The 24,722-nt window shown below is 35.7% G+C and overlaps 1 protein-coding gene and 1 pseudogene across 2 annotated transcripts in view; both read right to left on the reverse strand.

Annotated features, from left to right (window-relative positions):
* LOC149534966 (DNA binding protein) overlaps positions 1-24,722 on the reverse strand; it is a 304,932-nt gene that overhangs the window by 263,894 nt on the left and 16,316 nt on the right. For both annotated transcript variants that reach the window (XM_089805409.1, XM_089805410.1), the window contains exon 2: positions 210-317. In XM_089805409.1, coding sequence (XP_089661535.1) covers positions 210-317 — 108 coding nt within the window. The remainder of the gene's footprint in view (positions 1-209; positions 318-24,722) is intronic.
* Positions 7,029-7,756, reverse strand: LOC149534967 (cyclin-H1-1 pseudogene; annotated as a pseudogene).

The raw sequence follows: 24,722 nt of genomic DNA on the forward strand, positions 1-24,722 counted from the left end.
CATTAATCAGAAACAAGATTCCCTTTTCACAATAGTACAATTCCCTGCCAATCATGTTTTCTTTTGTATAACATATGTTCTAGCTAAAACTGTAATCTCTAACCATTGCAGCATGAAAGAACTCATAATCCCTGCCAATGACTACAAAGAGAGCTTGAATTGCCAAAATTAACAGGTATTAAGGAAGGTAAACTCTTAAAAACACTGACCACAAAAACTGGTCCCTTGTCACCCTCCTGTATTTCCATTTTATACATTTGTCCTGCAAGATTACGAATTGCCTGATATCCAATGGGATAGGGGTGTCGATACTTTCCCTGCAGACCTCAAGTAAAATAAAAATCAGTTATAAATCTTTAAAGAACCATTTAAAAATCAAGTGCCTCATTTTAATAATAAAAGAGAAGTTCAAAAGAAATCTTATAGCATAATGGTCAAGATGATCAACAATAAATAAAAGAGAAGTTTGCTTCTTTGTCTCAAATCATTAATCATAAATTCCCTCATAAATTTAGAGAATGCAGGTACTAATTTAAGTATATGCCACATACTAGTCAGGTGGAAAATCTGTATACATCAGCACAAATGTTTCCAGCAAAATGTAGATGATCAAGTACTACAATGATCAATATAATTTCTTCCAAGATTATTGGATTTATCTTTGTAATTATAAACCAAAGAAAAAAGTTCTTTCATGCTAGATTGTAAGATATATGGAGGCCAAATCCCAAGAACAACTTCCTATTAATATTCCAACACCTGGAAAATAAAACTGAGTATAGATAATGCATCAAACACAATTATGCACTTCCAGATGCAAACATTACATACATAATTATACAAAAGGACCAAGATAAAAACAAGAGAAGTGTAAGACCTGGGAGACAATGGGAAACAGACATGTAATGTACAGATTATAACTCCGAAGACTACTCAACAGTGCATACTACATAGTAATAATACCATAAACTTACATCCACTTATTCCAATAACATAGCTAACATGTTCCATCAACAATGATTAGTAGTATTGTGTCAAATTTTAGCCATCGCCATAATATAAACTATATTTTATAACCACAGTCCAATACATTTGTCATGGAGAATCATGACTTGTGCAAGTAACATAGCTACACAAAAAATATTAATTTTATGCTCTCCAATTTTCCACATGGTATCAGAGCACTCTTGAGCCTTGTTCTTGTGAGTAAAAATTTGGTATTACAAATGTAATGTCCCCTTAAGTATTAGTTGCCAATTAAAAATTTGAATTTTAAATGTCAATTTATGTCAGATATAATGAAAATTTAATTTAATTATATTTTAGAGTAATTAAATGACATTTAATGTCAACTCAAAATTATAAACTAAACGTAACTTCATAATTATTTCCCTCCAAGTTCAATTCAAAATTAAAAACAGGGAAATAAAGAGACAAAGAAACAGAATGCCAAAAGACATGCTGATGAAAAGCCAAGACTTTCTTGGAGATTGTTATAAAATGCTTGGAGAGGATTATTGAAGGCATGCTTAGGGATTTCATTGCGTTTGATAAAACTATTGATGCTTTGACAACTTTATGTTTTTAAATTTTAAGTGAAATGTTATAATAAGTAAATCATTTCATTATTAGAATTGCCCTAGCTTGCAGTTGCCTTAACTTTTCATTGAAGCTCTATAAAAGAGTATTGGCTCTCATTCTTCTTATGTTGAATGCCGTGAAGCTAATGTTATGCTGCTAGAATGAGATCAAGGAGTTCTTTTTCTAGATGAAGATGAAAACCCTCTTCCCATCTTGCTGGTTTTGATGGTGAGAGACACATCCTAGGCTCTAGCTGGTTGGTTTTCGAGGTTCAAGATTTACAGCGATTTTGGCTTTGTGGGTGTTTTTGGATTTGAGAAATATGAAGAAATTCTTATGTTCTAATGCGGATTTCCTAGTTTCCGTGTGCTGTGAGTCTTTTTGGAGTTTTATTGGAGTTTGGTAATGATCAAATGTTTTTTTCAGTGTAGATGTGCTTTTTATGAGTAGTTGGGAATCGAACTTTGACTCATATAACAGTGATCAGACCTATTATTTCAGAGTGCTCCTCTTTACTGGAAGATGCATTTTGAGGGGTCATTTGTCATTTTTGGTGAAGAACTGCTATAATTGTGATAAGAAAAGGTTAAGGCTGTTATTTGAGCATTGCAAAGTGGCCTTCAACTGGGTTTAATACTGCTATTCACAAACAAAGAGCACTGGAGCCTTAGATAAAATATCCCAAAGTAGGATATTGTTTTCAAATCTGATTGGGTTTTCAATTTTTGCAATGTTATACTTCATTTCAAAAATAACAGCATACAAAGGAAACGATATAGATTTCCACAGAAATAAGCGAATAAAAACACAAACCTGCAGATAATGATTCTGATATAAAACATGCACGGTTGTTAAATCAATATACTGTTGTTACAATTCTAGGACATGCATAATTTTTTGTCTAAAACCTGTTTAAAACAATGCAAATTTGCTCAGTCATGAACCCTAGGTGAGCCAACCTTTCAAGTAGTGTTGGGTTTCTGTCCAACCTACAAATAATCAAGAGCTTCCATCCTCAAATATGGCTGCTAATGTCAAACCAGCACAATAGAGAAATTATCAAGTATCAAATCAACATATCATAATAGAATGAGACTTAAAACCCCAATCAAACCTTTTATGAAATCCCCAGCCAAAAAGCTATCGATTTCCTTCTAATTCTTGTATTTAGCAACTTACGCAAATAATAATATTCGTCTCACATTTAATAATTCACCCCCATGGCCTAGGAAAGGCTTAAGTCATAACTTATGTTGGCCACATTTTAATAATTGTCAATAAATAATTAATTTCATATTAGCAATAACTTTGGCTTTTTCCTCCTTTCATTTAATTGAACACTTAACCCCGTTTATAAACTTAATGTTTTGCCCTATGGGGAGAATATATAGCAGGCGAGCATTACTCTTTATTTATTTATTGGCATACTAGGCAAAGAGGAGACATTACAGTCCTTTCTTAGAGACCGCTTGCCCTCAAGCAATCCACACTTGCACGCTTGTTGCTTGTTTCCTGTGCATCCAATTTTCAAAATTGTGGTGTCAAATCTTTCATCAAGATTATATGGCTCAAGTTTAAATTTATAATAAATAACTAAAGTTATTTTTTAAAAATATTTTAATTATTTTACCATTCCTCTTGATCATACCTTCAAAACGAGCCTACTTGTGAGAAAAAAAATGAAAAAAATACCTAAACTATGCCTTGTTGCTCCAAATGTCACAATACCTAACCAAAAAGGTTTTTAATGCTCAAAAAGTGAGCATCCATAACCTAAAGGGCTGTGAGTGCTCAAAAAGTCAGCCGAGACAACTAAAAGGTTCAAAATGCTCAAGAATTGAGTAAACAAAACCAAAATAGTTTTGAGCGGTTGAAATTGGAGCACTCAAAACCAAAATAATTTAAAATGCTTGAAAAATGAGCACACATAACTTGAGGGTTGTGAATGCTCAGAAAGTAAGCAAAGAAAACTATTTAGTTATGGATGTTGAATATTCAAGCAATTGTAACCCCACCACCAGAGATCATTTCAAGAAATAGTTATTAATGCTCGTGTGTGCATTCTTGCAAAATATAGAAGCAGAGATTGCATATGAATGAATGAATGAATAATTTAAATAACGTCCGCGACGCCTATTGGTTCCCAAAACCACAAATTGGAATCCTATGAAGTTTGCCAATTGAATGCTAGGATACCCAACCGGTTATGGCCAACTTGACAAGATTTGTCAACTTGATCTAAATCTTTTGCGCTTATGGCTCTACAAAACCAAGGTGGGTACATCTATTCCTAGGCCAACTCCTTGAGTCTTAGGCTTTTTATAGCAGATTATATGATCTTCGATGCAATAAGGTTCTCCTCCAAACAGAAAGGATGTGAAGGGGTTATAGTCTACGCCACTTTTTACAAGAATGTGAAAGTATTGAAAATGGATTTACTTCAAAACTTTTAATAATAACTTCAAAATGTAAATGCTTCAAATGAAATTGTTTAAAATGTTATTGTTCAGAAATTTAAAAAAACTTACATAGAGTTTATGAGATAACTGAATAAATGTAACAAATAAGAATAAATGTGAATCGCTAATTACAACCATAAAACAAATGACAATCTTCAAATGAATTAAAGGACCAATGCCTTGTTTATCTGGGCAACAGTGTATCGCAATGCAAATTCTTAAGTACAACTTTGAGGGATAATTCCAATATCATAAACTGTTTTAAATGTTAGAATGCAGAAAATTAAATCACATATGCTATTCAATGTTAATCTAAATAAGTTTTAACTTCTTTGAAGGAAAGACCAATTAAACAAGGACGAGAAGAAAGCATGTATCTCTTTCTAGATCCTTGGTTGTCAAACAATGAATGCTATGCAATAATCATGTTGTACAAACTAAAACAGAAAAAATTTACCAATTGCCTTTAATGACAACAAAGGAATAGTCTTGCTTGCGAATAATCTCTAAGCCTCCAACGAACAAAGGCAGAATACTTTAATAATCATGAAGACTCGACTACACCAATTTTGCTCTATATTGTGATTCTTTTGTATTTCAAGTTACAGAGAAGATAAGATAAGATAAATTTATTAAAGTCCCACAAGAGACCAACGAAGGGTCTATGGGACTCAGAGTGTACAACAAAAGAAACAACAAGCTACAAGAACATCAAACGGTTTCCAAGAAAGAGCAAGCAAGAAACAAAAGAAATAAAGGAGCCAACAATGAGGCAAGGACTAGGGATCCTTCCTTGACTGAAAGAAATCCAACACCGAAGGGTACGGTTTAGTGCAAGTAAGGACCCTGAACAGTCATTGAGAGTTGTTGGAGGGGCGACACTAACTAGTAAATCCACTACGAGGTCTCACAGATCTAGAGTGACTGGTGGTGGAAGTACTGGGCGATCGCTTCACCCCCCACGTCAGAGACGAGGGAGAAGAAAGTGGTGATGAGCTGAACCAGGGCCTCTCTCTAGGGGAATAAGAGCAGTAAAGTGTGGTCAGGGAACTGCATGGTCTCTCAGAGATAAAGCACAAGGCACCTCTGATCCATGTAATAGAAGAAATCCGTGAGAGATCTATACTCTCTAAATAAGCAGTAAAATCTCCCTCTAATCTCATAGTAGGAAGGGCAACGGAAAATGAAATGGGTCTCAATCTTAGTTGCAGTCAGGGTACACAGATGACAAACCCAATCCTCTCTTTCCATGCGGTGATCAGTCTGGATCCAAAGCTAGTGGGATCCAACTCTGAAGAACTCGAGAGAGATGTGTAAGACATGGCACAAACGCCGAGACAAGTAGTAGCTTGGGCGTACAATAATACCATCCCAAATATCCAGGAAGTGCTCAACATAAAAGGCCATCTTCGGGTGCAACCCCCAGCCGGGTTACTCCAATCGTGGTGATTACCTGTCTGTAAATGTCAAGTCTGACATGCCCACTCAGCTCCTGCTATGAAGGGAGGAGGTGAGCAAGAGCGTCAAGCGAGAACTGGGAAGGACGGAGGTAGTCAATATCGATCCTGATCAAGCTCAACAAGGAAGTAGCTTGACCATACCAACAATTGGCTCTAGAGGAAGGATCAAAGTCCACAAATACAACAGAGGAATAGTAAGCCAAGTAAGAGTGTTTGTGTCGATCATCTGTGGAATCCACAAAGCCACAAAGATGTTGAAGAAACCAAACCAAGATAAAATAGCGCCCAACCTAAAAGGATGAGCCCCGAACTTGGCCAGAATGATGTTTGTGAGGAGTAAACCAATGACATATGATAATGTGTCGGAGTAGCACAATTTTGACACGCTCAATCGAGGCCCAATCTAAATCAAGAAGAGAAGGACCCTAAACCACAGAACCATAGGTTTGGGCAATGAGTCTAAAAGGGACAGCTTGGACGAAGTGTCCTGGAAGTGATGCCTGAAGCATAGTCTCTCAAACATAGCAAGGGAACCCATCCCCTTGCTAACTCTAGGTTGGATGTTGGGTCTCAAACTGAAGCGAGGGCCTAAGAACTTGATCCTAAGGTACACGTAGGAAGAGGTAATCTCAATCTAGTTACCCTGAAAGTAAAAGTGCAAATACGGGTCTTCAAACAATTGAAGACAATAACCCGAGTCTTGCCCAAGTTCACGGTAAGCTGTCGAAGGTCACAAAAGGAAGCCAAGTCATCAAGAAGCCTCTGAAGACTCTTTGGAGAGGAGGCTAAAAGGATCACATCATTTGCAAAAAGGAGAATGGAAATCAAGAACTGATGTAAATTACAACCATCACTAGGGAGCGAAGAGTCTCTGAGAAAGGCCTCAAGCTCATCAATATATATACCGAACAAGGTGGGGGAAAGAAGGCAGCCTTGCTTCACCCCAACAGTGCTCTAGATAGGAGTAGAGAAACCCTTGGGAGTCCTAAATCTGCTTTCACTATGTGTCATGTGTCCCTTTTCTTCATTTTAGCATCCCCTATTTATATGTCAATGAAGAGATGCACAATGTCATTCAAATCGTTGTGTCTCTTTGTGACCAATAACTAACTGGGTGCAATTGTATTACACAAACTCGCAACTAATTCATTCATCAACGATAAGCACGTTGCCTTATTATTAAAATAATTATTATTGTTGAAGGTGATTGAGAGAAGAGCAATTAAGATTTACATGTCAGCTTCCAACCATATGCCTTACAAAATAATCAAATTGTTGCCACACCCCGACCCTTTGCAATTTTGAAATCCTATGTTGTTTAAAGAATTCTAATGTCTGTGGATGCCCTATAATCCATACATCTCCAACATAGACCCTGATCCTCCAAGACACTATCTCCACATTTATCAAATTTCCAAACGTTGGTGGCTATTTGTTTCCAAAATGCAGACAGGATGATGTATTGTACTTCTATTTCCAAAGCCCAACACCCTCTAATGACTGTAGCTATTAGTGATAGACGAAGTCATTAAACCCATTCGAATGGTACATCCACAGAACAAGTGCCAAGTTTGTCATTGTATATCTCTGAAAACTCATTTCTCTTCTCATGTTTCTTATTCTCATCTTGAAGCCCTGAATTTCGACAATGCTTAAACGTTCTACCAACATGTTTCATATATATATATATATATATGGGAGTCTTGTCAAACTCAAATGTCGCATATTCTTTACTAACTTCTCGTAAAGCAGCCAATGCTAGCTGTCTTGGAAGAAGAAAGAGAGGTGCGTCAGTAAACAATGTTCTTGTTTGTATCGAGTTTAGTGGTTTCTCTTAGTTCCTTCAGTTTTCATAAAGAATCTTGTTTTGGTTCGAAAAACTCTCAATACCATCTACAAATCCATCAATAGAGCAATGTGGTGAATAGAAAATGAGATCAAATATGCGGCTCTAAAGAACAAGCATCGCCTTTTTTAGATGACTTAATGATCCAGTTGAATGCCCTCGTCAAGCTCCTATATTGAAACGTGGAACTCCTCCACTTTGCAGGAAGTGTATATACAAGTTAACATTATATGCTTATGCTCATGCTCCATTACCAATGACCAGAAATAAAAATACTTAAAAGTATATTACTGTTGTTGCCTGAATTTTATGTGGAAATTTAAATGTCCCCAGACTTCTTGTATTTTTTGTTCATAAAAAATCTGCATGAGTACCTCTTCATCAAGAGTGAAAGGCTTTGGAAAATGCATTTGGTTTCATATTACTGTGGCCAACAATTCCTTCTTTTCCCAGGTTCCATCAATTCTTATATATGACTCTCCATCTTTCTTGTCTTTAAGATAATAACCATATTATTTTGTTGATATTGTTCAATAATTTGACAATCACCTCATTCATCATACTTAGAATCTGTGTCATTCAAGAAATCATCAAGCCCTTCACCTTTCCTGATCTCAAGATTGAAAATTGAGTCCTACTCATCTGTAATATCCAACAAATATATAGTATTCTACTCAATTATTGGGTGTTCACAAGCATTCATTCCTTGATTACATGTTTTGACATTCAATTAGTTCAATACCAAAATCCACAACCTCTGAACAGCCAAAGCCTTTTAAACTGCACGAAATTTGATGAAAATCAAAATTGCTCAGTGAAGATTCAAGAAATCATGCACATTTCTTTCTCCTTCCCATTGTTTTGTCCAACTTCAAAACTATTTGATGACACAGATAGTTTTCACAGCTTTAAAGCACAGGTTTAACTGCTCAATAAAGGGAGATTAGGTGACTAGAAATTACAGCGGCCAAGTAGTTAAGACCTCACAAATAAAATCTCAGCTGGTGCCAATCCTCCAAATAGAAAACTCCCAACGCTCTATGTTCAAGGTCAACATCAATGTCACAATGCTATTACGCAATGGGGACTTTAAAGGTGATGGTGCAAACTAGTAAAGGGACTAGTGGTCTACCAACAAATCCGTTAGTTGCTTTGAAACCATTAATTCTTCTGCTCTTTTGCTTACCTCCTCAATTATATTTCTCTGCAACAAATCAAAAACATTGTCAAAAGTCTTAAAGGCCTAGGAGGAGGACCTGTTGTCTTAAGTACAAAGTTCTCCAACTAAAATTATTTTCTGCAAAAGGAAGATATGAATAAGTTAGACAAGGTAAGTTAAATTGGTTAGATGTTGAATTTGATAGATATGGTGACATTTTAAAGCTAATAATTTATGTGAAGATTGAGATTTATATACTATGAAACTACAACCTGAGAATATAGGAGAATAATTATCTTGACAAGTCATTTGTAAAGATCATTAGATATTGCCCTAATATAAATATGCAAAATAGAAATATAAAAAGGATTAAAGAGGGTGCATAAATGGAGGCCCTAATTTGCAAAGATAAGGTCTCCATTAGTGGCTCTTCTTGGGGACATATGCCCCTTGTGGGCATAATGAGCATCCCATCTTTCTTTGGATGAAGCAAGCCTACAAAAAGGCAAAACAAAAACAATAATTAATTTACGCAACCACGGCAAAACTATCAAATAAAAAAATGTGGAAAGAGAAAGGGAAGGGATGAGAGAACCCCATGAATGCTTTCATGAAAAGAATGGCTTTAGGTATTGTCCATGGACAGGAAATTATTGCATGTGCCCGTCTATATCTTGCAAAAAATAAGAGTGCTCTCCTACCTTTTCTAAAATGACAAAAGGCCCTAACCATAAGGCTTCAAACATATTATGCTTTCCTTTTTCTTGATCCTTTGCATTCCACTTTAAGACCCAATCTCCTACCTTGAAAGATCTGCTTTTAGCCTTCTTATCATGGAGAAACTCAACTTGTTTCTATTTGATAATATTTTGCTCTTGTGCACTCCTTCTGATTTCATCAAGTTCCACAAGTGCGTTCAACCTCTCTTCCATAAAATCTATGTCTTCTAAGTGTTCTTCAGTGATGAATTTATATATTGGCAGTAAGTTATTCAAGGGAAGCCTTGCTTCTTTACCATAGAACAAGTTGAAAGGAAAAAAACCAGTAGTCTTCTTTACTGTGATTCTATCAGCCTATAATGCCAGGTTTAACTTGGAATCCCAAGCTCTTTTATTATTATCCAGTATTCTCCTAATGATCTTCAATATGTAATTGTTGCTAGATTCAACTTGTCCATTTCCTTGGGGGTGGTATGGGGATGAGTAGGAAACAACTATGTCATATGTCTTACAAAAAGCAAAAACCTCTTAATCTGAAACACGTACTGTTATCTGCAAAAAAATTCTAAGGAACTCCAAACTTGGTTAGAATATTTTCCATTAAGGACTTAATCACCACTTTGCTCGTGGAATGCCTAGTAAGTATGGCTTCCACCCACTTGGTAAAATAGCCAATTGCCACCAAAATCCAACTATGTCTCCCACTTGACTTGTCACTTATTTCTCCTATGAAATCTATTCCCCACATCTGAAAAGGATCTTTTATTTGCAAGGTTCTTAAGGGAAGAGCACCATCATACTTGAACTTTCCCAAGAACTTATGAGAGGCTTCGCATTTCCTTTACATAAGCATGGCAATCCTTGAATAGTTGTGGCCAATAATATCCTACATGTAAGATTTTATGTGTAGTTTTGGCTGAAAAATGACTACCACAAACTCCTTCATGCATCTCCTTAAGAATAGATTCTGCTTGATATGTGTCTAGGCAAAAAAGTAAAACCCCATCTCTATTGTTCCAAAAGAAGTCACCTTGTTAAGACATATATTGCTGCTTGAAGTTTAATAGATCTTTTCCAATAATCATTCAAATTATCACGACACTTCATATATCTTAAATGATAAACTACCTCACTATACCAAGGGCGCCTATGTCGCCTCTAGATTTGCATTTGCCATGAGTTTGGCTAGGCCTTGTCCTCTTATCAACTTTTTTATGTGGATATCAATATTGAATTCATGTACCTAATTTATCAATCTACACCTTCCAGTAGTTTTTCATTGTTTGAAGATGTCCTTAACTACCGCATGGCACATATGTAATCACCTCTGCTCCAACTAGGTATGGTCTAAATGACTTAACTGCCTTGGTGCATAAGCATACTTTTCATTAATATCATAATTAAGTTCAGCTCGTTGTAAACACTTGCTAAAAAATGCAATTGGTTGCTCATACCCTTCTTCATTTTGCTGTAGCATAACCGCTGCTATAGTATGATAAGAAGCAAAAGAGAAAATCTGAAATAGGTTCTTGAAGTTAAGAGACTTGAACACTAGAGCCTCTTTGATTGCTTTCTTTATTGTTGCAAATGCCTCCAAAGTGTCATTGTTCCATGTTAGTTTTGCCCCTTTCTTTAACATCTTAGCAATCGATTTGATGATTTCTACAAAGTTGGAGACAAAACTTCTCTCAAAATTGATTTACCAAAAAATGACTGGATGGCCTTTACTGTTTTGGGTATTTGAATGTTGTCAATTGTTGCTACTCTTTCCAGATCAATTTTCACTCCTTCCTTTGACACGATATGACCTAGAAGTTTCCCCTCTGTAACTCCAAAATGGCACTTTTTAGGATAAAGAGATATTTCATATTCAAGGGCCCTCAAAAAGATTTTTTCCAAGTGTCCACAATGGTCCTCCGCTTTCTTGGAATAAGTAGTATGGTCATCCTGATAAAAAACCAAAATAAAATCAATCAAGCCTTCAAAAAATGGACATTGGTCGATAGCGTTTTAGAAAATGACCCCTACATTAGTTAGGCCAAAAGGCATCCTAGCATAAACATAAGTGCCCCAAGGAGTATTGAATGTTGTCTTGTACTATGCTGATTCTCTAAATTTGACTTGCCGCTGTTTCTCTAAATTTGACCTGATTGTATCCGGAAAACCCATCCATCATGGACAATTACTCATTTCCTGTTACTTTTTGCAGTATAGTTTCCATGTTGGGTAAAGCGTAATTATCCTTTAGAGATAACACATCAAGGCTTCTAAAATCCAAACATAATTTGATGTCACCATTTTTCTTTCTAATTGGGACAAGATTTGATACCCAAGTTGAGTGCCTAATAGGTTTGATGATACATGTATCTCTTAGCTTAACTAATTCTTCCATCATCTTAGGAGCCAAAGTTGGATCAATAGGCATTTGCCTTTGCCTAAAAGGCTTTGCATCTGGTTTTAGAGGTATCTCATGCTGAAATAAATCGTCTATAGGATTTCAACTCATCATAACTCCAAGCAAAAACATGCCTATACTTTCTTAATAAAGCAATCAAATCTGATCTTACTTTTGCAGACAATTTCCTACCAATAAATACTTCCTGGAGGCATGTTCATTCCCAAGATTGACTTTTTCAATCACCTTGGACTCTAGCAGATTTACTAGCCTTGAAGCTCCCTTGTTCATCAAAGAACTAAGCCCTTTGGTATCTTATTTGTTTGTTGAACTACCTCTTTCCCAAACAAGATCTCCTTACCATCCTGATCCTCCACAAAACCATTCCAATCTGTATTTTGATTTTCATAACCTTCTTCACATGCTAGGAATCCAAGAAGGTCCCTATCATCCTCAAATACCTGCCAATTCTGCACATTATCAGGTATTGATGGTCTGTTCTTCATCTCTACCTGCACAATCTCATCAAGTGGAATATCAACTTGTCTAATGGCTAAATTAGCGATTTGGTCAGCAAAAAAATTACTTGATCTATCTACCCACTTAACATAAAATGCATCATATGATTCAATTAGGTCCCAAACATAATTCCTATATTGTTTTAACCTTGGATTCCTAATTGTAAATATATTTCTGATCTAAGACACAATTAAATCACAATCACCTAAAACAGAAAGCATCTTATACCATACACTTTTGCAATATTTAATCCAATGATTAATGCTTCAATTTCTGAAATATTATTAGTACATCCAATATTCAACAAAAAGGAGTATTTGAAAGTCTTACTAGATGGAGATACAAAGATAACCCCAGCCCCATTACTATCTTTGTTGCAAGGTCCATCAAAGTACATTTTTCATATCTCTTCATGACTTTCCTGCACATGTACTTCAATAGGATCAATATTTTTGAAGGCCGGTTTAAAAATACCCACCTAGAAGTTGTCCATATCGGATTGGCAAAAGTTGATCTCAAAATCAAAATTGAAATCCTTAACCAAATAAGGAGACCTTGGCTCTCTCTCAATTTTGATCTCCTTTCCACCAACCTAGCATAGTGGCATAAAATAGATCGAGTTGAACATGTCCTCCAACCAGGTTTGACCATTGTCTAACAACATGCCATAATTTGCAAGGATCTCCACGACTATAATATCAATTCTATATGAAACTTGAGCACATGCCAAGAATCTGAATTCAACATCTTTCATAATACCAACTACAGGAACTGATCTATTATCCATTGCTTATGATCTTGAACTGACGAATACAAGAGATAAACCACCTAGATGTTAAAACATCACAAAAGATATTAAAAAGACTCTCTTATTGTTGATATCTAACCTGGCCCTGATACCGTGTTCATGTTTTCGCCTAGCAAATAATGATAAACAACAATAAGGAAAATTAGAAAATTGACACAAAAAGACACAGCGACTTTATCCTGGGAAAACCCTTCCACTTGAAGGGAAAAACCCAGCCATGCCAGCAACATATATCTCTTATCTTAGTTACCGGTTTGAGTTTGATTCGAAATACAGGTTTGAAGAACCAGATCACTGGTAGGGAAAATTTTTGGAAAGGGTTTTGGGTTCATTTGGGTTCATTCGTACAAATACATGTAAAAATTATATATATATATATATACACACACACATATTTATGAAGCCTAGAAGCATAGAGTATCATAAAATCATATGATTTAATCATTTAAACAACAAAAACACCATAGGCATAAACTTTAAACATTTAAGTTGTAATGATGGCATCATGAATCAAGATCATACCATCATATATTTCATTTTTCAAGTTCAGCATCAAAGATTCAAAACATGAAAATTAAATCATAGTCCATGAATCATAACAGCAAGTTCAATATAGCTAACAATCCAATCTTCCAACTCCACCTCGCACAAACTTAATTTTTCTTAATCACCTATTTGCTCACAAAATCACCTATTTGTGCACCACAAATGATGTTAGAAGCCAAAATAATCTATTTACATTCACTTTTTAGGGCTGCAGAACTCAAAACAATATCAAATTTGTTATAAAAAATGCCTTGAAAGTCATCCGTCACCGTAAATTCGCCCGAGTTCACAAGAAATTCGATCTGGGCAGCTGAAATTCACCCAGGCTCGAATTCCTGGACTGTGGGTTTGAACCAGCCCAAAGAAAATCAAACCTTGCTTTAAACCTGGGCCAACCCGGACCAGTATTTCAAACTGGTTCAAACACAGGCAGCGTTTTGGGGGCAAAACAACGAACCGAGGTAACTAAGTCTTTTATTAATCATAATATGTTCAAGTACAATGATTTTTGCTTGATGCTATATATATATATAACGAATAGAGAAACTCTTCATTGCACAACTGAAGGTCTCTTTTATTTCCAAAAATAAAACACTTAATATTTCCATACGCATGCCTCTTCGCATGACGCATGTCTTTTTAAACAATATCATCTCAAATATTATTACAAATGTCTTCTTCAGCTGAGGATGACCACAACTGTCATATTTCTATTTCATAAAATCAGAGATAAGGATCTCTATCGCAGCTACAATCTTCAAAAAAAGTTTAAAGCAGGCACAAAAGACATCTGATTTGGCCAAGATTCTAATTGGGCCTGCCCTACATGAAACGTGCGGCCTATAAGTTACATATCTGGCCCTAGTAAAGGTTAAAAGGGTCCTAACACACATGAAACGTGTGGCCTAATCAGGCCCCAAAAAATTTAAATTCAAAGCCCCAAGTAAGGCACTAAGAAACAACTCAAATTTTTGCCCCAGAGACTCAAACGTACGGGCTCAAAAATCAAGGCATGGATCTTAAATAAGATGCACCCGCTGGGAAAGCCTTAAGGATCAATGCAAATTCAAATCTAAGGATTGATTTTAAGACAAATTTAAATCCAAAAGCCCTGATTAAATGCCCATGGAACAAAATCCAATACAAGGCAGCAATTTAAACAAGAAAAGGCTTGAATATTTAATGGATGACATTTTAAATTCAATGAAGATGTGCAAGTAATGAATGAGAGGGGCTCAATTTTAATTAAAAGGCCTCAAGTTTGAATTCAAATTGATCAAGAGGCAACAGAATTGCTATTAAATGTTAGATAGCAATGCATTAAAATGGCAAGACATGCAAATTTCCTATATATACAAGCCCAATCTCAATTCCAAAAGAAGTTTTTCAAGTTTATTTACAGGTAGATCTGAAAATTCAACCATCGGAGGCAGCGATTTTATAACTTTTTTAATCATTTTTTTGCAGGCTTTGAATGTTGACGATGTAGGATTCAACCCATAACTTCGTATCAGACTGAGAATCAACCATTTCCCAGAAGTTATCATTAATTTGGGTCTGCCAAAAACTCTGATTTTCATCATTCATCAGCGAATCAGAGGTCATACTCGCGTTTGTTCATGACAAAGATCCTAAATTCAGATTTTTGCATGTCCTTCCTAGCAGATAGAGAGTGGATTTTGATCATTTTCAGCAGGTCGCAGAGTTTACATTCAACTCAATCAGTCAAAGACGTCAAGTTTCATCGTTTACAACATTGTTCTTGCCACTTACAAAAGTTAATCATCATTCCCAGAATTATTTAATTCTGTAGCAGGGATTAATTTTAGAGTTTTCAGTCCCCTTTTTGTTAAAAATCTTATTGAAAATGGTGTTGTATAGGGACGGGCATCTAGGATAGAGATCCAATCAACTTCTCAATGTTTCCATGTTAAGTTATGGCTTAAGTTAACTAAATATCAGGTCTGAGCAATGAAAGAGGGCCAGCAGATGAGGCAGAATATATTAGGGCCTCTGATGAATGTTTGATTGCCAAGCAACCAAGTCCAACAGCTTACTATCCAAGCTCCATCATCTCAATTTGTGTTGCATCCAGGGGCTCCAATATTCCAAGCACGTACAACCATGCTCGTTTATCTCCAAGGTGCAAGTGTTAAGATTGGAGGAGATTGTTAGCAATGTGGAAGATTGTTGAGATGGCAGACATGTTGTATTAATGACAGGTTTTGTCATTCTTCTCAACATATGTTCTGTCATTGCAGACAGACTCAGATTTTGTATATTGCAGGCTATTAATCGGTATGATACAAACAGTGTTCGGCAGCTCTGAGTATACAAACATGATTTTATGTTGCAGGTTGAGGGTAGACATTATGTTTATGGTCTTAGTATTTTATGTGCTGTATTGCATAAGTTACAGTTGATTTAGTAAAGACTGGTTGCGGGCCAGTGGATAAAGAATTAAGCCAGAGGCAGTTGCAGTATTTTGGAACTTGTTGGCGAGCTGGACTTAATGTTTGCGAGTATAGAAGACTATGTTGTGTACATATGTTTGGATTTGAGGATCATTTGGTTAATGCTGGAATAGTTGCTAGGATGCAGTGTGCAATATATTATCTTGGCAGCCGACTCAAGGATGTAGCATGTTGATCTTTATTGGCAAGTGTCATGTCGCTCTTAAAAATGGAACCACACATTTAAAATGATTAAATTATTAAATAAATATATAATAATAACATAACACCAGACTAGGATATAACATCATAATATATAATAATATCATCATTAATCTACCTTATATGAATGACAATTATTACTCTAATGAGATAATGAAATCATTAGATATTGAATCAATAAGTCACGACACCTTTACCTACAAGATCATTACATTCTCAAACTAACGGGAAAAATAATCAGTAATTGAAAAGATCAAACATAAAGAAGTTGGAAAACAAAATAATAATGTTATTATATCAAGTATTAAATTTATTAAACATCCCCTTATAAGTTAAATACCATCCAATTATAAGTTAAACATCCCCTTGTAAGTTAATTATTCTATACCATCCAATTATAAGTTAATACCTCACTATTATTTAAAGCTTAAGCTAACCACAAGAAAACCGATTTCATTAATGCAAATAAAATAAATAATTTAACCCGCATCCTTTAAGTTGGGGGGGCCCATATGAAACAATACATCAATCCACTTATGAATTTCAGCGCGCACACACACACACATATGTATGTATGTATGTATGTATGTACGTATGCACCAAAAATACAAGCACCATGGGAAATAGAAAATGAATGGAGTAGAAAATTAGCCAAAAAAAGGAGACTATATATGATACAAAACCTACAAAAAGGTGATAAAAAAAATTGAATGAGGTGGATAGACTAAAAGCAAAAAGATAAGTTTGACCACCAAAGGCATAAAAGAATATGAATGGACTCTCCTAAAGTGAGCAGTAAGCATATATAGTAGAAGTCACCCATTGTTAAGAAGATATTAAGGGATATAGATCAGTAGGGAAAAATAATATAAGTACTGCCATATTATGATATGTAGAATATAAAACTGTCAATAAATAGGGGGAGGATAAAGAGATTTAAAGGCAATAAAAGGAGTATAGTCATAAATAAATAAAAGGGCAACTAATAACATAATATAAATGCTGCCACCTCATAGTGAATATTAGTATTACATGGAGAAATTAATAAAAATGAAAAATAGTGTAAGGAGGGAAGGAGACAAGGGTATAAGGTGACCAATAAAAAGTAAGGGGAGAAAGAGAAATATTAAGGGACAAAACAGGTATAAGGCAAATAAAACAAGGAAGTATAATATAAAAGTTAAAAGAAACCACAAATGGTGGAAGTAAATGATAAAGAGAGAAGATGATAATTAAAGGATAAAAAAGGAGAAGAAGCTTATACAGAAAGGGGACATTACAGCAAGCATTAATTATGAATCCTAGCATGTGGATAAATATGTGTTATGGTTGTATAATTGGTTAAGGCGTGTATGCCTCAGTGTGGTTCTATTTATTTATTTGTGCATTGTGGAAGTCCTAATATGCTGACCTCATTGCTAGTTTGTAATTGGTATAAAGGAAAGTAATTTCCTTCATTTGTAATGTCTGGAATCGTATGGAATAATCATGTATGCAAGCCTTGATGCTAGAATATCAAAGCATAGCTGAAAGATTGTTAGATGCTTTGAGAAGAAGTATGAGTGGAATCTATCATTCCTAGTGGACTTCAAAGGAACAGTAAAGGCAAGAGTGTTGCTGTTCAGTCAATTCAAGCTTACTGCATTTGTAGATCTAGAAGGTGGATTTAACCTTCATCCTTTGACCAATGTGCTCGGGCAGGGAACCTTTTGTTCTCATCAACTCCTAACAGGGTTGGGAACCTTTTAACAAGGGTTCTGGTCCATTAACCAAGATCAGTCCTTTAATAGGGATAATTGTAATAAATTCATTGTATCGACTCCTAATAGGTTCAGATCCTTTAACAAGGAATTTATTTATTAGTACAAGATCTAGTGGTTATCTTCCTCACTGAAGTTTTTCCCTCTAACCAAGGGTTTTCCTCAAGAACAAAAATTAGTGTGTTATGGTGTTGGCTTTCTTGTTGTTGTGCATTGCTATCTTATTAGTTGGTGATCCATTTTGTAAGTTTGAATTAGTTCACCCCTCCACCCCTCAATTGTGAGGTGTGGACTTTGCTTATTTACAATTGGTATCAAAGCATCACGTCCTCTTTGAGAAGGAAGCTTAACAGCTTGAGGAAATCCAAAATGGCATTACGGAAGGAAAGTCCAAAGTTTGACGGAGACAACTATGATAGCAGGAAGAACAAGATGAGAACTCACTTGACTTGCATGGGAATTGATTTTTGATTGATTACAAAGAAGAAGACTACTATTTAATCTGAGAATGAATTACCTATTGGGTGGATATTTTGTAACTGACAGTTTTGTTAAAATCCAACAGCAAAATAGGTAGACCAACCATAGCGTATGAGACAATGTCTCTCCTACTTTTAAAGGAAAACTTCCCCTTCTCACAGTTCCTTGGATCAACTCAAGGTAAGCAAGAAGTTGAGAGATTTTGAAAGGGTGTTACCAATATTGTTACTTCTTAACTTTCAAGAAAGAATCCACTTACCCGCAGAGCGAGTAATGGGCAAGATAAATCTCTAACTACATTTCTATCTAATAGCTGGAAAGGATGATACCGATAAACTCACACCAACTCAAAGGTTGATTGAAAGTGTACCACTTTGGCTCTAAGTCCTGTGTTTCTAATTTATAAGAAAAATCCCTACCATTGGGTGCAAAGACTTCCAAAAGTAGATGATTTCTATTCTATAACTTATTTTTAGTTTTAATCTATTCTATAAGAAAAACCTCTACCATTGGAGCGCAAATACTTTCAAAAGTAGGGGGAATTCTAACTATTTTTCGTAAATTTGAGATAGTAATACAAGCTCCAGTCAAAGCTTGTAGTCTATGTATCACCACAATTGCTCCAAGTCAAAGCTTCGGCTCCGATTGCTTCTTAACTCACTATTCTCTATTATTGAACACACAATAATAACATGAATCAAAGAAAATAGGCACAAATTACAGTCAAAGCTTCTAATTTGCTCTATCACAATTGCTTCTAGTCAAAGCATTGAATCCAATTGCTTCTTTTATTCACTTTTCTCCCAAATTGGTACTACACAAAGTTATGCTTGCACAAGTTTGGCAGAGTTTTCTAGCATACAACAAAAGATGATTTTTACAATGAGAGAGACACTCCTTTGATAGGAAAAGAAGTGAGAAAAAAGAGGAAAAGTGGGAGCAACTCAACCAACTTTGACCCGGTAAAACTAGGTGAAAAGAATTATTGGATTACATGTCATGAGGACATGTAATCGAATTACATGCAATTGCATCACATGCAATTCATCTTCTGCAACTACAAAGTTGGAAAACACTTGAAGAAAGGATGAAACTATTGATTCTGAATGAATCAATCATGTAGACTATCAGGAAAAGCCTTGTACTTCATGATGATCACAGGGTCGGGGATTCCCGTATTCGGCACCGTTACATTCTATTTGATGAGTTTCTAGTTGTCATTTGAAAAATTGATGTGATCAAGCTTTTTATTGTTCAAGTTGTTGTGAATTCTCCTTTGTAGATTGGCACATTATGGAGTCTCTAACACTTTAAAGATCTTCTCAGTGGTGTTCAAATGTAAGCTCGAAACAACTTTCCACCAACACCTTTAACTTCTTTTTTGAAGCAAAGTGCTTGGCACATTCCCACACGAACTTAGATTCTCGGACAACCATTGCAAAAATGGAGACCAAATGCATTACTGCTTCTTGAGAATCAAAGCATGTCTTCTTGACGGGATGTCTCTGTTCTTTGAAGAAATTTTGACATATCTTGAAGAGTGCGTCACAACATGAAGATGAAAACATCTTCCAATGAGATTGGATCTATGAAAATTTTGGGATTTGAGTTATAGTGATGAATCCATGAGGGGTGAGTGTTCAAAGTATGGATTAGATACTTATGAAACGCATATCATGGCTGGAAATGAATTGCATGTAAGTAAGAATGGGTTTTCATGTAAATGCTTTTGGAATGTAAGCTAGGAGCATAAGGATGCGTATAAATGATGACTTTGGGATTTAAAGAGTGACCTGTTACCAAAATCGGGTTTTGTAGATGTAATTACATGTAATTGTTACTTGATGTAAACATGTAATTAGGTTTGCAGGATGGAATTATATGTACATGCATATGGATGCAATTGCATATATTGGAAGATGGATGTAATATGCTTTGACATGTGTTGGTGAAATATGAATAGATGTAATGCACTTGCATGAAAAGGTGGAATGTGAAAGGATGTCGATGCACTTGCATTATTGGGAAAAAATCTTCAACTTTCTTCCAAAAAAGGAAACCAAACAAGCAAGCAAACAACAGGCAAAACTATACACAAAAGGATAAACATACCTTAGGCTATTGACTTGGACATGACAAATACCAAGACACTCTCCTACATGTAATTTCGTTTTTGGAGTTTGGGTAAGTTTCAAGCACTTGAATAGAGAAGATTTCATCTTATTTAAAGAAAATTTGCAAAATATATCGCATGACTTTGAACAAATGGATAAAGATAAGCTAAAATATGTAACAAAATAGAAAAGCAAGAAAAGACAAGCAAAGTTGAAATCTTCTACTTACTTGGAGCTCGAAGGGCCAAATGTGGAAGATTAAGAAGTTGGAATTAAAGCCTTTCCTCCAAATTTGAATTACCCCAACAGCTCTTGACTATCTCAAAGTTACAAATGCATAATGAAAAAACTTGGTCGTTTTTGCATTTGATGATGCGAATACAAGTCACAAACTCTTCAAAATGCAAAACATTTTTGCATGGAATGTGTTCTTAAGGTGTTTTCAATAAAAAAATGTGCCCTTCTCATGTCAAAACATGGATTGTTTTTTATGGAAAAGGGCAAAAGCGTGATCTTCAGTACTAAAACAAGCATCCAAATGCAAAAATGCCTTCCCCTAATGCACATTAATGAGCTGGAAATGTTGATTTTTGGGCTTTTTTGCCAAAAAGGTTCTCTTCTTGTGCAAAGACATGGGTCGGCTTTTATGGAAACGCAAAAAATATGAAACACAAATCCAAGACATGGCCTCCAAACACCAGAACAAGACTGTTAAAAGCAAAAGCGTGACCTTTAAAACGAATTTTTGGGTGTTTTTTTATCAAAACATGCCCTCTAAATACATGTTATTGAGGCATTTTTGTAAGGGAATGATCAGAACGGGTTCTCCAAAGGCATTTGATATGTTTGAATGCTTGGTCAGAAACATGTAGTTTGTAAGTTTTATTTCTCCTTTGAAAACCAACGTTTGGCCGTAGATGCATAATTGAACTCTAATCATGCATTTACATATGTTATTTCCTATTGCATTTTCATATTAAAGTCAAACACATTCTCCCAATGCAAAATCGCACTCTCCAAGTGCTATTGCATATGTTATTTTTGTTTCTAAGTGCAAATCACACTCCAGAAGAAGCATTGCATATTACATGTTGGCTTGGGAAAGCCATTTACATGCAAATCAGGTTCTAGAAAGCCCAATGGATATGCCTTTAGTGCAAAATCGCACTCTCCATGGGGCATTACATGTAACATGTCTTGGCTAAAAGTCTATATTTATGCAAATTGGACTCTAGGAGAGATTATTATCTCAGGGGGAGAGATCATTGTTTCAGATTGACATTATTTTGGCAGCCTTTGTCATTGATGTCAAAGCGGGAGAGATTCATGTCAAAACCCTTCATCTAGGAAGATATATATGTTGAGGATGTTCAAAGGACATTTTGGATTGATGGGTTTTCACCATATGTTGTCATCAATGTCAAAGAGGGAGATTGATGAGATTGGAACAGATTGCTAGCAATTTCAAAGATTGTTGAGATGGAAGACATGTTTTATTGATGACAAGTTTTGTCATTGATGTTGACATATGTTTTGTGGGTACAAACAGACTCAGATTTTGTATGTTGTAGGCTATTGATCAATACAGTGCAAACATTGTTCAGCAGTTTTGAATATGCGAGCATGATTTTGTGTTGCAAGTTGAGTTTAGACATTATGTCTTGACATTATTTTGGCAACTTTTGTCATTGATGTCAAAGGAAGAGAGATTCATGTGAAAAAACTTCATCTGGGAATGTATGTCTATGAAAACTTGGGAAGTTGTATATGTTAAGGATATTCAGAAGACCTTTTGGATTAATGGTTTTTCACCATATGTTACCATCAATACCAAAGTGGGTTGAGATTGGAGGAGATTGTTAGCATTGTGGGAGATTGTTGAGATGCAAGAAATGTATTGATGACAGTTTTTGTCATTGATGTCAACATATGTTTTGTGGTTGCAGACGGACTCAAATTTTATATGTTGCAAGTTACTGATCAATACAGTGCAAACAGTGTTAGGCAGTTCCGAGTATGCAAGCATGATTTGTGTTGCAAGTTGAGTCTAGACATTATGTCTATGGTCACAGTAATTTATGTGTTGTATTGCATTAGTTACAATTAATTTAGTGAAGACTGGTTACAAGCCAGTGGACAGGGAATTATGCCAAAGGCAGTTGCAGTATTTTGGATGTAACTTGTTGGCGAGTTGGACTTAATATTTGCGAGTATAGGAGATGTTGGAAGACTTGGTTGTGCATGTATGTTCGGATTTGTGGATCATTTGGTTGATGCTGGAATGGTCGCTAGCATGTCACGTGAGATATATTATCTTAGAAAACAACTAGAGGATGTAGCTTGTTGATCTTTATTGGCAAGCATTAATTATGGATCCTAGCATGTGGATTAATAAATGTAATGGCTGTATAGTTGTTTAAGGAGGAGTGCATGCCTCAGTGTGGTTCTTTTTATTTATTTGTGTATTGGGGAAGACCCAATAGGCCAACCTAATTGCATGTTTGTAATTGGTATAAAGGAAAGTAATTTCCTTCATTTGTAATGCATTAAATGGTATGGAATAATCATGTATGCGAGCCTCGATGTTGGAATATCAAAGCAGAGTTGAAAGATTGTCAGATGCTTTGAAAAGAGGTATGAAGAGAATCTAGGAATGTATTGGGGAAGACCCAATAGGCCGACCTAATTGCATGTTTGTAATTGGTATAAAGGAAAGTAATTTCCTTCATTTGTAATGCATTAAATGGTATGGAATAATCATGTATGCGAGCCTCGATGTTGGAATATCAAAGCAGAGTTGAAAGATTGTCAGATGCTTTGAAAAGAGGTATGAATAGAATCTATCATTCCTAGTGGACTTCAAAGCAACTGTAAAGGCAAGATGTTGTTTAGTCAGTTCAAGCCTATTGGATTTGTAGATCCAAAAGGTGGATTTAACCTTCATCCTTTGGCTAGTGTGCTTATGCAGTGAGCCTTTTGTTCTCATCAACTCCTAATAAGTTGTGAACCTGTACCCATGGGTTCAAGCCTTTTAACAAGGACACTCCTAACAAGATCAGATCCTTTAATAGGGAATTTACATATTAGTACAAGATATAGTGGGTATCATCCACATCGTTATTTATCCCTTTGACCAAGGGTTTTCCTCAAGAACAAAAATCAGCGTGTTATGGTGTTGGCTTTCTTATTGTTGTGCATTGCTATTTTTTTAGTTGGTGATCAGCTTTGTAAGTTTGAATTCTTTAATTTTTTATTCACGATTAATTCACCCCCCCCAGTTGTGAGGGGTGGACTTTGCTTATGAATAGTAAGTAATTAGCATATATACAAGAAAACAAGAAGAGAAAGATGAGATGGAGGAGTTAGTTGAGCAAGTGAAGAAGTTGTCTACTGAGGTCACATACTTGAGGAATCAAAACAATCAGCTACAAACCAAGGAGGCTATCAACGAGACTATCAGAGAGTTTCCTAGGGAACTATCAAAGAAACAATCAAGACGAAAATTGTTAATGAAGTAATCAAGATGGTGGTTACCAAAGGAATAACTAGGTTGGAAATTGTCAAGGGGGTGCCCAATCCAACAACCAAGGGTATAACAACAAACCAGCTCACTAAAAGAGGACATGTAATACAAATCCAAACAATGGAAATGTGGTGTCGCCACTTGACAATCCACCAACCACAGAGAATAACCCAATAGAGAAGATAGTTTTAGTTAAGGCAGCACTATTAGGATGGTGTAGGTTGCATGAGACAAATCAATATTCAAAATTGCAATGTCATAAATTCAAAAGAGCTACAAACATGCTCCAAACGTGGTGGATGGGTTAGTTAACTAGGAGAATCCTCCAATGATGGGTTTTGAAATTGTCCCAACTACAAGATATGATTGATGCTTAACTTTTGAGTAAAATTCATTTCCTCCTAAATTTTATTAAGAGCATACTTCAAGATTCCCACTAGCACCAACTAATGGTCCAATTGAGATGCCACACTTAGAGTTCCCACCAAGTGCTAATGAACCCATGCGTTAAGCGGGCTATACCTTTCCACCATTGAACAATAGCATTTTAGTTCAAGGCACAAATGAAGTCCAAGCCTTTCAACGGTCACAAGGAAGTGGATTGAGGGTTTTGGCTGGTCAGCTTAATACCTTAGTAACAAAGGATTGGACATCCTTTCACAGTGATTCTATGGTCAA

Source organism: Cupressus sempervirens, chromosome 10 (genome assembly GCF_028749045.1).
Source record: "Cupressus sempervirens isolate cs-2001-9-10 chromosome 10, ASM2874904v1, whole genome shotgun sequence".
NCBI lineage: Eukaryota > Viridiplantae > Streptophyta > Pinopsida > Cupressales > Cupressaceae > Cupressus > Cupressus sempervirens.